Raw genomic sequence first — 17,020 nt, 5'->3', positions numbered from 1 at the left:
GCAAACTAAGACCAAACTGAAAGTTAGTATTTCCTCCGTCCACCAACAAACGTCCTATTTTATCATTTTTGTTCGTCCACCAATAAATGTCTCATTTTTTTTTTCTGTTTTTGGTAATGGACTTCACATTCGATTAACTTATACTGATGGAGTAGTAAATATTTGAGTCTTTTACATACAGTATTTTTAAAAACAAAAGTGACATGGATAATAATATTGTCTTGTTAATAGAAAAGGCCCATCAGGCCATCACTACGTCACAAATCCTGCCATACAAATTGGCCCAAATTCTTAGATTAAAATTCCAAGGCCCAACGGAAAAAAATCTGTGAAAAAAACATTATCCCATTTAGACTCGAATCAAATTCACATTTACTCTCCAGCGTCGCCGGCTGCCGTTCACGCCGGAGCTATCAGACTCTAGCGAGCCACGCCTCTATCTCTTCTTCCCCTATTTATCCCTCCATCCCTCATTCTCCATCTTCCATGAAAAATTATTTAAAAGCTTGAATCTCACAACCATTGCAAAAATTGGTAAGAATTTTTATGTATCTTATTCCTCTTGTAATGTAACATTGAATTCAACTGAAAGATTAAAGTAGAAGAATGTTGGTTACTTGAATTGAGCTAGGGGGGTTTCAATTGGGGGTACTTCATAGTAACTGGCTGGTAGAATTTGTTTTGAATTTATGACTTGAATTGGAGTGTTTCATAGCAATTTGTGACTTCTCCAAATATTATGAGCTCGAACTGGAAGTGGATTATGTGATGCTCAAATCAGAACACTTTTAACCAATAGATAACTTTCCAGCTAAAATAGTATTCCTGTACATTTCTCCAAAACTCCTCTTTTATATATGTATATAGATAGATAGATTTACTCAGAATCATTGCCTTTGTAGCATATCTGATAATTATTTAGAATTTGAAGTTGCAACACTGTATTATCTTTTGCTGAATAATTGTTTAGAATTTAAACATTGGTATCTTATTGTTTGGATGTGTTGATGTGTATGCTTGTGAGGTTATTTATATGGCATTGGATACTCTGCTTTTTTATTTAGGATTATTTTTTCGTGGAAGCATTGTTGTTGAGGAGAATTGCAGATTAAGTATGTGTATAGGTGCTATGCTCTCGTTGAAATTAAATGTATTTTCAGTTATATATGTGGGTTTGTAAATGGATGTTTGCTTCAGGATTTACATGCCATCAAATCTACTTGCACGAACGACACAGTCTAGCGAGTGTCCCACCAGTCACCACATAACAGTTCCTGCTTTTTCATAGGAATGGACGCTGGGTGTCTGCATTCCCATTTCAGCACAGCTCCTTTCTCTCATGGTAAAAGGACATGCTTGCAGTTTGACTATCTGAAATATAGCACACAGCAAGGTCTTAGTTCACTCGATTCTTTAAAGGTACTTCTATATCGAATGCTACTTTCCTACACCTTATTGATTCGTCACCACTTAGCAATGCAACGTAATCTGAATCATGTTTTGATTCAGTTTCATGCAACCCTAATTATAAGCACCTATTAGCTTATGATATGTTAGAGAATACTGATCGAGGTCTCCTGTTTTTATATACTTCTTTGCAGAGAACTTGCAATAGACTCAGCCAATTGAAATTACGAACCCCGTTAGAGAAGTCAAATCACTGTCAAGCTCTAATCGTTAAATGCGACCATCCTCAAAATTCAGATTTTCCTCGTTATTATTCTAAAAAGGAAAAGAAACCTTTTCCTATACCTATTGTTGAGTTACGACGAAATGCCAGGAAGAGGCTGAAAAATCGTGAAAACCAACCAAGAGCACCTATCCCACCTCCAAAACTAGGATTGGTGGTTAAAGGACTGATTCCTCTAGCATACAAAGTGTTGAATGCAAGAACAACATTAGTTAACAATCTGAAGAAACTTCTGAAAGTGATGCCTGTCAATGCCTGCAAGTAATTCTCTACCCAATGCTTGGTTTTCATTCTGCATCTTTACAACTGCTAATATCAATGTTCACTTTTCTCTGTTCATGTCCAATCATTTTATATATCACAAACTAAAATAAATAAGGAATTTTTGGACTTTCTTTTCCTTTCTACTGCATGTTATGATGATCTTAGTTGTGATGGTGTCGTTGGTAATTTGAGATAGATATCACTTTTTCTAACATTTGATTTTCTCTTGACAGTTATAGTCTATTCTTGCAGGTGGTGTACTGAAATTCATGTAGGTCCTATCGGGCATCCTTTCAAGTCTTGCAGAGGGCCACGAGCTTCCATTCGCAAAGGGACTCATGAATGGGGTAAAGCAGTTGTCGAGGACATATTGGTACCGCTTGAGGCATACCACTTGTATGACCGTCTTGGCAACCGTATTACTCATGATGAGAGGTTTTCCATCCCAAGAGTTCCCGCGGTAGTGGAGTTATGCATTCAAGCAGGGGTAGACCTGCCTGAATACCCCACCAAAAGAAGAAGGAAACGCATAATACGCATTGGAAAAAAGGAGTTTGTTGATGCCGATGAGAGTGACTTGCCCGACCTTGACCCAGAAGCTCCAACACCAGAAATATTGGCTGAAATACCAGACTCAGAAATTGTGCCACCATCTAGCAAAGAAGATATAGCACTGCTTGCTGAGGAAACACTCCAAGCATGGGAACAAATGAGGGATGGAGCCCGAAGGTTAATGAAGATGTATCCTGTGAGGGTTTGTGGTTACTGCCCTGAAGTGCACATAGGCCCAAGCGGACACAAAGCCCAGAATTGCGGAGCTCATAAGCACCAACAGCGTAATGGGCAACATGGATGGCAGGCGGCAGTTCTCAATGACTTAATTCCCCCCAGATACGTGTGGCATGTACCTGATGTTGATCAGCCTATGGAGAGGGAGCTCAGGAACTTCTACGGGCAGGCCCCTGCAGTGGTTGAATTATGTGTGCAGGCTGGTGCAGCTGTGCCTGAGCACTACAAACCAACCATGAGGCTGGACGTCGGAATTCCTAGAAACGTTGGTGAAGCAGAAATGGCTGTTTGATATCTTTCCCATTTCAGTCACCCAGTAAGTTTCCATCCAACTAGTTTGTACAACTGTCAGTTACATATTAGATATATAAATGAGAAGTTTATCAAGATATAATATAAACTCTTTCTCTCTCTCTTTCATGTTAAATAAGATTATATAACACATGTGTCTGTCTTTGCTAAGATGTTTTGCTCCAAAACAGTACCAGCATTGAGAATTTCATTGCTTGAAACATTTGAAATGATAGTAGAAAACAAGAAAAATGAAACATACTTAGTTGATTATAACTGAAAGCACCATTAATCATGTAAGCCTCGATCAATCATGAATATATATTTAACGGCATTAACAAAGAATTACAAACAGTAAATACCCAGAACATACCACCAAGCTTACATATAATAGGACAAACTGGAAAACAATAAGAAAAAAAGACAACAATGACTATAAATCAATCATTCTAGAATTATCCATCCCTCTAGAGTAGGGTAAATCTCTGAAATAAGATTTCGGATGACTTTTTCCTATGTCGAAGCAAATCAACGGGATTTGGGTCCTTCTGGCAAAGTTGGTTTGGGAAGTTCTGGAATCTTTGGAAGTTCAGGTAACTTTGGCATTTCTGGTTTAGGTAGAGTTGGCATCACAGGCTTAGGCAAAGTCGGGACCTCAGGATTTGGCACTATTGGAACCTCGGGCTTAGGCAAAGTAGGGACCTCAGGTTTTGGCATTTCAGGTAGAGTAGGCTTTGGTAACTCAGTCTTTTCTGGTGTTGGCTTAGGGAAAGTCGGTACCTCCGGTTTGGGTAGTGTTGGAAGTTCAGACTTTGGTGAATTTGGGATCTCAGGTCTTGGTAGTGTTGGAACCTCAGGCTTAGGCAAAGCCGGGATCTCAGGTTTTGGTAGTGTTGGAACCTCGGGCTTAGGCAAAGTCGGTACCGCAGGTTTTGGCACTGTTGGAACCTCAGACTTAGGGACAGCCGGGACCTCAGGGTTTGGTAATTCTGGGAGCTTTGGTAGCCCAGGCATCGTTGGTTTTGGCAATTCTGGCTTTGGTATTTCAGGTAGAGTAGGCTTTGGCAATTCAGCCTTTTCAAGTTTTGGCTTAGGCAATGTCGGTACCTCTGGCTTGGGTAGTGCTGGAAGTTCAGGCTTTGGCAACACAGGTACCTCCGGCTTGGGTAGTATTGGAATCTCGGGTTTTGGCAACACAGGTATCTCTGGTTTTGGCAGTGTTGGAAACTCGGGCTTGGGCAATACTGGGACTTCAGGTTTTGGTAGTGTTGGAACCTCAGGCTTAGGCAACGATGGCAGCTCAGGCTTGGGTAGTGGAGGTAGCTCTGGCTTCGGTATAGTTGGGATTTCGGGCTTGGGAACCTCAGGGACAGGCGACTCTAGGAGATGACGTGCCACCGCATGGTTTGTTATGGATGACAGAGCGATGAGTAAGAAGAAGAAAAGGGAATGGTGGCGATGTAATGCCATTGTTTGAAGAGGAAATAGCTGAATCAAGAAGGGTTTATTTGTTTTAAGTGAGATGTTCACTTTCTTGGTCGAGTTGTGAGGTTTGGGGGTGCATTCACGGTTTATATAGGCATTGAATGAGGTGGAAGATTCAGTTAATTAGTTCAACTTCCTAATACCCTTCTCTCTTTTAAACTCATGCGAAGGGTTATTAAAATACAATTCAAGAACAGGTTAGGTCATCACTCCATATGTTAAATTAATTAAATGGATCAATGGCCTTGAAACTGCTCTAGTGTGAAACGATGATATAATGTTAGACATGATTTAAAACTTGAATTTAGGGCTTATGTGGTGTGTAATTTTCCAATTTAAAAAAGTGTATGAACGAAACATACGTCTTTATTAAGTTGTTTAATATTGGTCATCTGTAGGAAACAACTACCCCAATTGGAAGAGGTTGGTAAGAAATTCCATTTGACAATGAAAGTTTAATAACCTAATACGTAGCTAAAAAGGGAAAAAACATGTACTACTATTAGGATCCGTTGATAAGCTAATAAAGCCAAGATATAGATATATATCCATTCATTTTTAAATGTTTGGTATCCTATTTACACTATCCTAAAACCCGTGTAATTGACTATGGCCCATCTTGGCCCGACAGATACAACCTCAAAATGTGCAGACACGACACGTATCTTACCAATTTGGTGGGATACTATTCCTACTTCAATTTATGGATCTAGATAAAATAAAAAATCTCCTCTGTACCTTTCTGCCGTCAATCTTCTATTCACAACAAATCCTCTATGCTAGGGCAATCCTCCATTCACAACAATCCTCCGTGGTTGACGCCTAGGGCATCGATTTGATTAGAATTTCATGTGCAAGGATTTCATCTGGTCAGTTATTCCTTTTCCATTTTTTCTCTATTTCTCTATAATCTTTTTCACCATTAAATTTTTTGTGAGTTATCAATTTGTTGTCAATTACGATTGAATTTTTCTACCCCTAATTCTACTGGTCAGTTCTTCCTTTTCCATTCTTTCTCTATTTCTCCATGATCTATTTCCGTTCTTCCTTCATAATTGAAGGAATGAAGAATTTCATGGTGAAAAAGATCATAGAGAAATAGAGAAAGAACGGAAAAGGAAGAACTGACCAGGGGTAGAAAAATTCAATCGTAATTGACAACAAATTGATAACTCACAAAGAATTTGATGGTGAAAAAGATCATAGAGAAATAGAGAAAAAACGGAAAAGAAATAACTGACCAGATGAAATCCTTGCAGATGAAATTCTAATCAAATCGATGCCCTAGGCGTCAACCATGGAGGATTGTTGTGAATGGAGGATTGCCCTAGTGTAGAGGATTTGTTGTGAATAGAAGATTGACGACAGAAGGGTACAGAGGAGATTTTTTGTTTTATTTGGATCCATAAATTGAAGTAGGAATAGTATCCCACCAAATTGGTAAGATACGTATCTGCACATTTTGAGGCTGTATCTGTCGGGCCATAGTCAATTACACGGGCTTTAGGATAGTGTAAATAGGATACCAATGAATGGATATATATCTATATCTTGGCTTCATTAGCTTATCAAACGGACTCTTATAGTGTGTTTGGGTTCAAGAGATTCAATACCACGACTCAAGGCTAGATGGATAATCATAGGATAATTAGTCATAGTTAACCTCATATGATTAAAATAATCTCACAACTCAATCCTAAATTATATCTTGGTACTATTTTATCTTGGAAATCAAACACTACCTATAAATAATAAAATTACTACAACTTTCATTCATATAATTTTATTGGTTGATACATATCTTTTCTATTTCTAAATTAATTAACTTGTTTTCCGGAAAATATAAACTTACGAGCAATGCAACATTATTGTTAATTATTCATTGCCTAATCACATTAATTTGTTATCATGGAATACAAATGATCAGAAATCAAAATTTTAAAATCGTATAAGTAATGGAAAATCTGTGTAGTACATGACTACTTCCAAGGTTAGCTACGCCTCTAAATTACATATCCAAAATGGAGAGACGTGAAGATTTGATTAGCAATTACTAACTTTTATATTGTCGAATAATTTTTTTCTTAAGTGAAAAAAAATGTACTCCTCAATTATGCCACTTGATTGACTAAAAAGAATTAAGTATATCATTTAATAAGATTAACTTTTTGAAAATTTAGATTTCAAATTTAATCAAAATAAAAATATAGTAGTATATAAAAACGAAAAAATAATGAAAGTAATACTGATAGGCAGTGGTTTGCTAACAAAATTATTAAACTATGGAAAAATTATCCTAGCTTTTGCTGTCAAAATGACCTTGGGAAAGAGCAACTACAAATACAAAATACAACACACTTAATCGCTCTTATTTGATTTTCGCCCTTATTTTATTTTCTTCTACTTTCTTCTCGTTCATACTTTAATCTCTCAAAAACTCCAGCTTTATTATTTCTCCAATTACTTTATTAAATATTTATTCCTTAATCTTCATTCCAAAAACCCCAAATTAATTCTGAATTTTATCAAATGAATTACGTACTGATTAATTTCATCCTAACACATGAAAGTAAAAGAGGGGCCTCATTATATTGGATATTCAAACAACTCAAATTCTGAGTTTAATTATGGAATCTTTACAAAAATTAAACGGTCTGATAAATGAGCACTACAGATATATTTCAGCATCATGCACACAGATAGTATATTTCATCATAATGTTTTCTATCCTTAAACGGTCTGATAAGTGAGCACTACAAATCAATCATGTGGTTGGACCGACGTTGGAATTCCTACAAATGTTGGGCAAGGTGAAATGGTTGTTCGATATATTTCCCATTTCAGTTCTAGCATGAGGTTCCTCGTTACATTTGAAAGTGATGGTCGGAAAAAAAAAATGAAACATAGTTGATTTAACTGAAAACCTCAATCAATCATGAATATATATTAAATGACATTAACAAAGAATTACAAACTGTAAACAACCATAACATACAAGCAAGCTTACATACAGTAGAAGGACAAATTGGAAAACAATAAGAAAAGTAAACAGCAACGACAATATAAGTCGATCATTCTAGAAGTATACATCCCTCCACAATAAGGTCAATCTCTGAAACTTGATTCATCCCGGTGTCATGTTCCTATGTCGACGCAAATCAACGGGATTTGGGTCCTTCGGGCAAAGTTGGTTTAGGCAGTTCTGGAATCTTAGGAAGTTCAGGCAACTTTGGCATCTCTGGCTTGGGCAAAGTCGGGACCTCGGGTTTTGGCAATGTTGGAACCTCGGGCTTAGGGACAGCTGGAAGCTCAGGTTTGGGTAATTCTGGCAGCTTTGGTAGCTCTGGCAGTTGAGGTTTTGGTAATTCTGGGAGCTTTGGCAGCTCTGGCAGCTGAGGCTTTGGTATTTCAGGCAGAGTAGGCTTTGGCGTTTCAGCTTTTTCGAGTGTTGACTTGGGCAATGTTGGTACCTCTGGTTTGGGTAGTGTTGGAAGTTCAGGCTTAGGCAAAGTCGGGATCTCGGGCTTAGGCAAAGTTGGTATCTCAGGTTTCGGCACTGCTGGAACCTCAGGCTTAGGTGAAGTTGGGACCTCGGGTTTTGGCAATGTTGGTACCTCAGGCTTAGGGACAGCCGGGATCTCAGGTTTTGGCACAGTTGGAACCTCAGGCTTGGGTAGTGGAGGTAGCTCTGGCTTCGGTATAGATGGGATTTTGGGCTTGGGAACCTCAGGCACGGGCGACTCCAGGAGATGGCGTGCCTCTGCATTGTTCGTTATGGAAGACAGAGTGATGAGCAAGAAGAGAAAAAGGGAATGGCCTCGATGTAATGCCATTGTTTGAAGAGGAAATAGCTGAATCAAGAAGGGTTTATTTGTTTAAGTGAGATCTTCACTTCCTTGGTCGAGTTGTGAGGTTTTGGGGTGCATTCACGGTTTATGTAGGCATTGAGGTGGAAGATTTAGTTAATTAGTTCAACTTCCTAATGCCTTTCTCTCTTTTAAACACATGCGAAGGGACATTTTAAGAAGAGGTTAGGTCATCACTCCCTATGTTAAATTAATTAAATGGATCAATGGCCTTGAAATGTTAGACTTGATTTAAAACTTGAATTTAGGGCTTATGTGGTATGTAATTTTACAATTTAAAAAATTGTATGAACGAAACAAACGTCTATGTTAAGTTGTTTAATTTTGGTCATCTGTAGGAAATGACTTCTCCAATTACGAAAACACAATTGAAATAAAAATACATCAGTAGTCCAAATTTGGTCTTGGAGCACCATAATGCATATATTTGTCATACGTCATCATTTATTCATTCTATTAATTTATTGTATTCACCCGAGTAGGATCACCTAAATTTAAAGATTGTGCGGAGAGCTCTAGACAACAAGCATCACGTGGGATGCAAAATTCTGATTCAGAAAGTCAGGCTCATACTTTGCATGGCTCACAAACTTTGTCTTCATTTCCTATGAGCTGTGATGATGGCGAGGAACAAATCCTCGGTGGTTCTTCTTCATCAAGGCCTATTGGAGTGAAGAAGGCTAAACTTAAGAAAAAGCAGTCTGATAACTCAGAATCAATTATTGCTACTCTAGAAAAACAAAATGAGCAATATGCCGCGGGCATGAAACAAGCATACGAAAATATGGCTCTCTTTTTGAAACAACAAAAGAACAAATCTCAAAACTACGAGGGAAGAAAATAAAATCATGGCTATGGACTTGAGCTCCATAGTTGATCCCGATAGTCGTGCTTATTTTCAAGCCGAGAAAATACGCATTTTACAAAAAAGAGCTCAACAACAAGAACAACCAAATGACTATGCTACTGGAACATATTCTCCGTATTTCGATAATATAGGAGGATCCGGTTCGAGTTTACCGGATTATTAGATTATGTTTTTCATTTTGTTATTGTAATTTGTTGTGTGTCTTTTTTTAATTTCATTGTAACGTAATTTCCATTTGTAGGACCACTTGTGTTATGTTTTTATTACTAAATATTGTATTATTATTAAATTTATTGTATTATAATATTAAATATAATACCACAAATCATACAAAATAAATAATTAATACTCCACTACTAATAATTTATATAAAATAAGATAAATATTAATTAACTTTTTAACTAAATAGTAACCGTGCATCTCCTTGAACAAATAAATACTACATATGATAACATGAATATAGATATATTAATTAATTAGCATACCTCAAATCTAAACAAATAAATACTCCACCGTCAAATAATACTCCACATAATAAAGACAAATTTAATTAGCCCAGCCCATTAACAAATTTAAACATAATCCTCTCTTCGGCGCAGTCTTCTTCCTCTTCTCCTTCTTTTGGTTTTCTCTGTGTATCAGCATCTCCAAATTTTCTTCTCAAGTGTTTCAATCATGAATCTTCTTTGCTTTAATTCGAAAATACAAAAGATGAGGGGAGCCAAGTGCAATTTTCAGGAAGTTTAAAAAGTGAAATGCAGTAGCTACAGTGCTACTGCATCTTTGGTGTATGTTGAAAAACGCAAAATTTGGAGGATATGCGATGCGTTTCGGTGCTGGGTTGGAGGTGATTCTTCCCTCAAATTTCCGTTTTGCAGTATGGGTTGGAGATGCCCTTGGCATTAGTCAAAATTTTGTATTCATAAGTATAATTTCAGGGTTTTAGATGCAGAATTCGATTGAAATTTAGCAGAAGTAGTATATACAGTTCGCAGTCGAAAACGAACACCTGGTGTTTGATTTTACGCCTCTGAGAAATAGTAGGTGAGTTTCAACATGCGTGAGTATGCAAGCAGAGAGAGCAAAAATCTGAAATCCAAGATGTTAGGAGCAACTTCAATTCAAATTGGGGAAGATGATGTTTCGCGGCTGGTTGGTGGCATAGTTGAAAAGGGCTTCTCCGAAGCTCGGCAGACTAGGCCGTTGCCTCCGCCCACAGGGCCGCGCCCCACCGTGCTGCCCTTTCCGTTGGCGCGCCACCGCTCACACGGCCCGGTATTTGTTCTTCTCTATCTACTTCTCTCTGTCACTTGCTTCTTTGTGTATGGGAGGTATCTGTTTTTCTCCCCTTTTTGTTAGGTTCAGTTGTAGCTTCTGATCGTTCCTTTTTCAGATGGAATGATTTAAATTCTATTGATAATGTTGTGTGTTATTCTCTGCTTTGGATGCATTTGATTGTTGAGAATTTGCGGATGCTCTGATTACATTTCTGGTGATGTTGATTGACAGCATTGGGCTCCTAACGTTGGAAATTCGAACGGCAAAGACAGTGAAGATGAGCTTGCTGGAGAAGAGGAAGATTTTGAGGGGAGAGCAGTAGCTGCTGCTGCTAATCCATTACAAAGAAAAGAGAAGAGGGGTTTGGATTTCAGTAGATGGCGGGAGATGGCAAAAAAAGCTGGCAGCTCGGGGTTCCATGAGAAGGAAGAGGGATGGTGCTCGAATGGGGATGAAGTTGAGCCAAAAGAGACAAAAATGGCTTCTAATGGTGATGCACAGTTTCAGTCTATGACAATGACTAGTAATGTTTCGACAATCAGAGAGGCGAAAGGAGAAGCAAAAGACGCATCACATTTGGCAAGTGACAAGGAGTTTTACAGCTCTGAATATGGGAAAAATGGAAATAATGTCCAAACTATGCAATATCAGCAGGATGGCATTGCTGAATCTGATGGAAATACTGTTGTGGAGAAGGCGTCTACATGGCAGAATGGATTGAGGAAAGAAGTGGACCTGAAAAGGGAGAATATGCCAAAACCACATACAGCTTCTGTTTTCTCAGGGCAGGCGTCAGTAGGTGGAGAAGAAAGCAGTCTTCAAAGTCAGATAGATGCTGAGAATCGTGCTCGAATAGCAAATATGTCTGCTGATGAACTTGCTGAAGCACAAGCTGAGATAATGGCTAAGCTAAACCCAAAATTGATTGATGCATTGAAGAAAAGGGGTCAAGGAAAAGACAAGAGGCAAACGTCTTACGAGACAGATGTTACGGGCAGTGCATCAGTTGATATGCAACATGAGGAAGCTTTGCCTAAAATTTCTGGGAACACTGTCTCTCATGAACCAATGGAAATAGAAACTGAAAGTACCTTAAAAAATAAGGAAGACAATGTTTCTACAAATGCAAGCCCAGATAAAGGTAGCATATGGAATGCTTGGAGCAAAAGAGTTGAGCGCGTTAGAGATGTGAGATTTTCCTTAGATGGAAACATTATTGGCTTTGGTATGGAGTCCAATATTGGTAAGTGTACAAGTGAGCTTCATAAGTGTACATATTTAGAATGCTGATGCATGAGCCTTATTTCAGTTTATCGAAACGTGTATTCCGTATTTATTTACAGCTTAGTTTAGGAGCGCATTTATCCAAGGCTGTTCAGGAGCTTTTAACCTCAGCCAAACACCCACATAGTCCCATTTATATGTTTACTTTGAAGGTGTCACACTTTGATCTGTCATAGGTCAATTAGTTTCAGAAGATATTTTTTTCACTTAAATTTTTCCAGGGATGCTGATCAAATTTGTCTAAATGTAGGCCAATTCAATTCAAATAATGTTTCCCAACGTGATTATCTTCGAACTGAAGGTGATCCTGGTGCTGGTGGTTACACAATAAAAGAAGCATTAGCATTAGCTAGAAGTGTGGTAAGTAAGAACTTGTTTTCTACCAGATAACATACTTTTGTAAAAATGAATGTATCCCATAACCATTATTACTTCTGGAACACTTGTTTCAGGTTCCAGGCCAACGGACACTTGCTTTAAGTGTAATTGCAGCTATTCTTAATCGGGCAATTTCTAAAATCATTCAGAATCAAGTTGATTCTGTTTCTAATATTGCTGATTCTGTGGAGCCTGCTGACTGGGTTGCTATTTGGGCTTATGCTCTGGGTCCGGAACCTGAGCTTGCTTTATTACTGAGGTAAATCAGTGACCTTCATGGATTATGTTTGTTCTCTTCCTTTAAATCTGAATAATTATTTGACCGTGATGTTTTCTGATATTTTCTGTAGAATATCTTTTGATGACAACCACAATAGCGTTGTCCTCAATTGTGCCAAGGCCATTCTTAGTGCATTGAGTTATGATACAAACAAGATTTTATTTGACATGTTGGAGGTAGAGTTTTATCTCTCAAAAGATATTTTGTTACTACTTGGCTCCAGTTATGACTTATGCGTTCATCTTTGTAATTTATATGTATTACTTTTTTTTTCAGCGGACACCAACGTATTCGAAGGATGTTTCTACTGCTCCTGTATTCAGAAGTAAACCAGATGTTAATGTTGGTTTTCTTCGTGGTGGCTTTTGGAAGTATAATACTAAGCCTTCCAATATTCTTCGTTGTGGTGAGGAGATGATGGATGACGAAGCTGAAGGTGAGGGCGAGCACACTATTCAGGATGATGTAGTTGTTGCAGGGCAGGATTTTGCTGCTGGTCTTGTTAGAATGGGGACTCTTGAAAGGATCTGCTATCTCTTACAGGTAAAATATTTATTCAAATTGTTTTAGGTTCTCTGCGTCATTTCAGCGATTCTTAATACAAAATGGAAATTTATCAATTCCGTGTCAACAGACAGACCCTGCTGCACCATTAGAAGAATGCTTAATATCAATATTGATAGCTTTAGCAAGGCATTCTCCAACTTGTGCTGCTGCAGTTTTGGACTGTGGAAGGCTTGTTCAGACAATTGCTGGAAGATTTACTTCAAATGAACAAATGGAAACCAATGCCAGTAAAATCAAATCTGTTACTCTATTCAAAGTGAGCTGTACTTTCACAGTTTTTCCCTTTTAAGCTGCCGGATGTATTTTGTTTGCTTATCCATCTTTATACTCTTTCTGATAAATAGTCAATCTTTCTACTCTTGTGGTGGTGTTTAAAGGTATTGGCTCAGCATGGCAGGAAGAATTGCTCAACATTTATTAACAATGGAATTTTTCGTCAGCTGACTTGGCACTTGTACCGGTATCCATTTTCTCTTGATCTATGGGTCAAGTCCGGGAGAGAGTCCTGCATACTTTCATCTGCTATGCTGGTCGAACAATTGCGTTTATGGAAGGTTTCCGTTAATTATGGATATAGTATTTCGGACTTTTCTGACCTATTTACATCATTGTGTGCATGGTTGAGCGTACCTACCTTTGAGAAGTTAAGCAGCTATGACGTGATGAGTGAATACTGTGCCATCACAAGGGAAGCTTATCTTCTTCTTGGAGTTATGGCTGATAGACTTCCGAACTTCTATTCAAGCATGCAAGAACCACCCGCAGATACTGTTCAAGATACAGACCCTTGGTCATGGAGACACTTTGGTCCTATTATAGATTCGGCAGTTGAGTGGATACAAGTTAAAAATATTGCATTCGTATCGAGGCTCTTCAACTCCCAAAGTAATGATGGTGAGAGGATCTGTTTCCAGGATTCAAAAGTAAATTCCTTGCTATGGATAATTTCTTCTGTTTTAAGTATGCTTGCCAGCGTGCTGAAAGCTGTCATCCCAGAGGACTTTACGAGCTTACCTGATGGCCGATTGCCATGGTTGCCAGAGTTTGTTCCTAAGATTGGACTTGCATTTGTTAAAAATGGGTATATCAGGTCTGGAGGATCAAGTGATCCTTCTGAAAATGGCTCTTTTGTAAAGTATCTATGTGATTTGAGACTTCAAGGAAGTCCTGAATTTGCAATATCTTCTCAATGTTGTCTCCAAGGGTTCTTCCAAGTAGCAGATTCAGTTGATAAGTTGGTTACACATGCAAATCTCAATATCCATTCAGCACGAGTTGGATATAACAATTTCTCAAGGGACGATAAGATTCTTGCTAATGGTATACTGAAGTCCTGTTCAACTGAAATACAGTATCTGCTGTCAACTTCAATGGAAGCAATTACTAGTGACTGGAAATTCCTGCGGCCTATTGAGATGTTCAGTAGAGGCGGCCCTGCTCCAGGAGTTGGTGTTGGCTGGGGTGCCTCTGCTGGAGGGTATTGGTCCTTAAATTCTTTGTTGGCTCAGCAAGACGCAAGATTGCTCGTTTACTTGCTTGAAGCTTTTGGGATTCCATCTACTGTGGATCCATCAGAAGCCGAAGAGATGGACTGCACAATGCAAAAGATAGAATGCATCCTTACTGCTTGTTTAATTGTGGGCCCATGGAGTAGCTCAGTCCTTGATAAGTTACTAAAAATCATCTTCCAGGTTCCTGTACTCAAGCATCTGAGTTATGGCATTCATAAGTTCCTCTCTCTTAGAAAAGGATACAGTTCTTTCAAGTGGAACTATGATGATGAAGAATATGCACTGATATCTAATGTTTTGGCCTCTCACTTTAGAACCAGGTGGCTTGGTGCAAAGAAGAAACGAAAAGCCATGCCTGAGACCAACCATCCAAGCCAAAAATCTACAAAGAAAAAGGTTCGTTTTATGGAAACTATTCATGAGGATATGAATGCGACAAGTGAAGCTGGTGAAGTGATGTCTTCTTCATCTTCATTAATATTGGAGTGGGCTCGCCAGAGATTGCCTCTTCCTGAACATTGGTTTCTGAGTGCAATCTCCACCATTCAGTTAAACAATAACACATGTCCGCCCAGTGCTTCTCATGGTGAAATCTATTCAGAGGTGGCCTCAGACATTGTAGAAGTTGCTAAGAGCGGACTCTTTTTCCTCCTGGCTATCGAAGCCATCCCTACCTCTCTTAGCTCTGAGTTCCGCTCACCTGCTAAATGCGTTCCAGTTGTTTGGAAACTGCACGCCATGTCTGCAACATTACTTTCTGGGATGGGTGTTCTGGAAGACGAGAAAAGCAGGACTGTCTATGAAACCTTGCAGAATGTGTATGGCGAAGTTCTTGATGAGAAGAGGTCTTCAGACGTGCTCGGTCACACGGGTGTTGAGCGCCTGAAGTTTGCATCAGACATCCACGATAGCTACCCTACATTCATCGAAACTCTAGTGGAGCAGTTCTCAGCTGAATCGTATGGTGATGTCATATTTGGGAGGCAGGTTGCAATGTATTTACATAAATCCGTTGAAGATTCTGCAAGGCTTGCTGCGTGGAATACCTTGTCTAATGCACGCGTTCTTGAGCTCCTGCCGCCTCTACATAAGTGCCTCGCGAAGGCTGATGGCTACCTTGAACCCATCGAGGTGAGTGTCAGTTTTCTATCATACAGCACTGTGTGCGTGTAGATCTTAATTCAGTTCTGTCTGAAGATAGAGGCACACATCTTACATTGAATAAAATTTACTGAGTTCAAGTTGCCTGCAGGATAACGAGAGCATCCTAGAAGCCTACGTGAAATCGTGGACCTCTGGCGCCCTTGACAAAGCGGCAAACAGGGGCTCAGTAGCATTCTCTCTGGTTCTGCATCATCTTTCATCCTTCATATTTGGCAGTGCTGGTGATGCTACTCTCTCACTGCGCAATAAACTCGCGAAATCTCTGATGCGCGACTATTCTCGCAGGCAGCAACACGAGGTATGACGCTCTTGCATCAACTCATCTTTACATATTGTATAGTATGTTACAAATCCAGGTGAAACCATGCGCATTATACTCTGCCTAGTGCCTGTAATGAACGCGTTTTTTGCCAGAGCGTGTCGTCTACCTTGTTATACGATATGAATATGTGCTCTTTCTACTGCTCTTCTGCAACACTTGTTTATAGTGGTGAATCATTGACAGGGGATGATGGTGAAATTGATATGCGACAAGAAACCTGAGCCCGAGCCGCAAGCATCGGCGACAGCAGCTTCGTCTCTACCTATGTCGGCGATAGAAAAGAGGTTGCAACTTCTGACAAAAATTTGTGATGGATGTGCGCCTCAAGTGGCAAAGCTTGAAGCCTGTATCAGAAAAGAGCGTTCAGAATAAGGTGGCTGTTAGTATGGAGTTAATCATGATTTTGGATGTTTGATGATCTTGTAAACAATCTCAACTCGTCCCGGCCCGGGCCTCTTTTTGGGTCTGGCCGTCTGTCAAATAATAGGTGTAATAAAGTTATACCGCAACTTGTGCCGGCCCGAATTGGGCTGGAAAAAGCTGGATCCAATCAACTCTAAATCATACTTAATTTTAGTATAATAAATAACTATATTCAAAATAATCATAATTATAACTATATTATTACAGTATTTATATATAATTGTTATTATCATAATTATAAATAATAATTTATTAAATAATTAAAATATAATTACATAATATAAATCATATAATAATAAATAATAATAATTATTTTATCAATTAATAATTAATCAATAAAATTGTACTGAAATTTTAAACTATAAAACTATTTACTTATAATATCCATAAATATTATAATAATAATAATAATAATAATAATATTTATTAGTATTACTTATATTATGATGGATAATCCATATTTAAAATTTTATATTATTATTCTTGTGTATAAATAAAAAAATAATAAGTGTATTTTTAATTTGGTATTTAAATCAAATATAAAATTTAAAATCTTGTTA

General features: G+C 38.4%; 4 protein-coding genes and 1 pseudogene across 7 annotated transcripts; 3 read left to right on the top strand and 2 right to left on the bottom strand.

Annotated features, from left to right (window-relative positions):
- Nucleotides 1–334: 334 nt before the first annotated feature.
- LOC125192590 (APO protein 2, chloroplastic-like) lies at nt 335–3,155 on the top strand. 2 transcript variants are annotated; one of them, XM_048090212.2, is made up of 4 exons: nt 335–534; nt 1,289–1,419; nt 1,602–1,951; nt 2,207–3,155. In XM_048090212.2, exons 2-4 carry the CDS (start codon nt 1,291–1,293, stop codon nt 3,033–3,035), a joined length of 1,308 nt encoding a protein of 435 aa, XP_047946169.1. In that variant the 5' UTR covers nt 335–534; nt 1,289–1,290; the 3' UTR covers nt 3,036–3,155. The 2 variants fall into 2 exon arrangements, with proteins under 2 accessions (XP_047946169.1, XP_047946168.1); XM_048090211.2 differs by having other exon boundaries at nt 1,198–1,419.
- Nucleotides 3,156–3,322: 167 nt separating this feature from the next.
- On the bottom strand, nt 3,323–4,573 carry LOC125196874 (uncharacterized). The gene has a single exon (XM_048095534.2). The coding sequence runs from the start codon at nt 4,502–4,504 to the stop codon at nt 3,563–3,565; it is 942 nt and encodes a 313-aa protein (XP_047951491.2). The 5' UTR covers nt 4,505–4,573; the 3' UTR covers nt 3,323–3,562.
- A 2,857-nt stretch (nt 4,574–7,430) lies between these two features.
- LOC125192063 (uncharacterized) lies at nt 7,431–8,411 on the bottom strand. Its single transcript, XM_048089517.1, has one exon. The coding sequence runs from the start codon at nt 8,350–8,352 to the stop codon at nt 7,678–7,680; it is 675 nt and encodes a 224-aa protein (XP_047945474.1). The 5' UTR covers nt 8,353–8,411; the 3' UTR covers nt 7,431–7,677.
- A 113-nt stretch (nt 8,412–8,524) lies between these two features.
- LOC148927110 (uncharacterized) lies at nt 8,525–9,530 on the top strand (annotated as a pseudogene).
- Nucleotides 9,531–9,834: 304 nt separating this feature from the next.
- Nucleotides 9,835–16,576, top strand: LOC125192057 (transcriptional elongation regulator MINIYO). 3 transcript variants are annotated; one of them, XM_089056080.1, is made up of 11 exons: nt 9,835–10,100; nt 10,206–10,528; nt 10,763–11,774; nt 12,066–12,175; nt 12,268–12,452; nt 12,544–12,649; nt 12,750–13,016; nt 13,108–13,296; nt 13,418–15,682; nt 15,804–16,013; nt 16,221–16,576. In XM_089056080.1, exons 2-11 carry the CDS (start codon nt 10,310–10,312, stop codon nt 16,407–16,409), a joined length of 4,752 nt encoding a protein of 1,583 aa, XP_088912206.1. In that variant the 5' UTR covers nt 9,835–10,100; nt 10,206–10,309; the 3' UTR covers nt 16,410–16,576. The 3 variants fall into 3 exon arrangements, with proteins under 3 accessions (XP_088912206.1, XP_047945468.2, XP_047945467.2); XM_048089511.2 differs by having other exon boundaries at nt 10,200–10,528; XM_048089510.2 differs by having other exon boundaries at nt 10,192–10,528.
- Nucleotides 16,577–17,020: the final 444 nt, after the last annotated feature.

Source organism: Salvia hispanica, chromosome 4 (genome assembly GCF_029641045.1).
Source record: "Salvia hispanica isolate PSC_SH4W2 chromosome 4, Shi_PSC_v1, whole genome shotgun sequence".
Taxonomy (NCBI): domain Eukaryota; kingdom Viridiplantae; phylum Streptophyta; class Magnoliopsida; order Lamiales; family Lamiaceae; genus Salvia; species Salvia hispanica.
The sequence above is the reverse complement of the archived record's forward strand: the minus strand, read 5'-3'. Positions and strand labels throughout refer to the sequence as shown.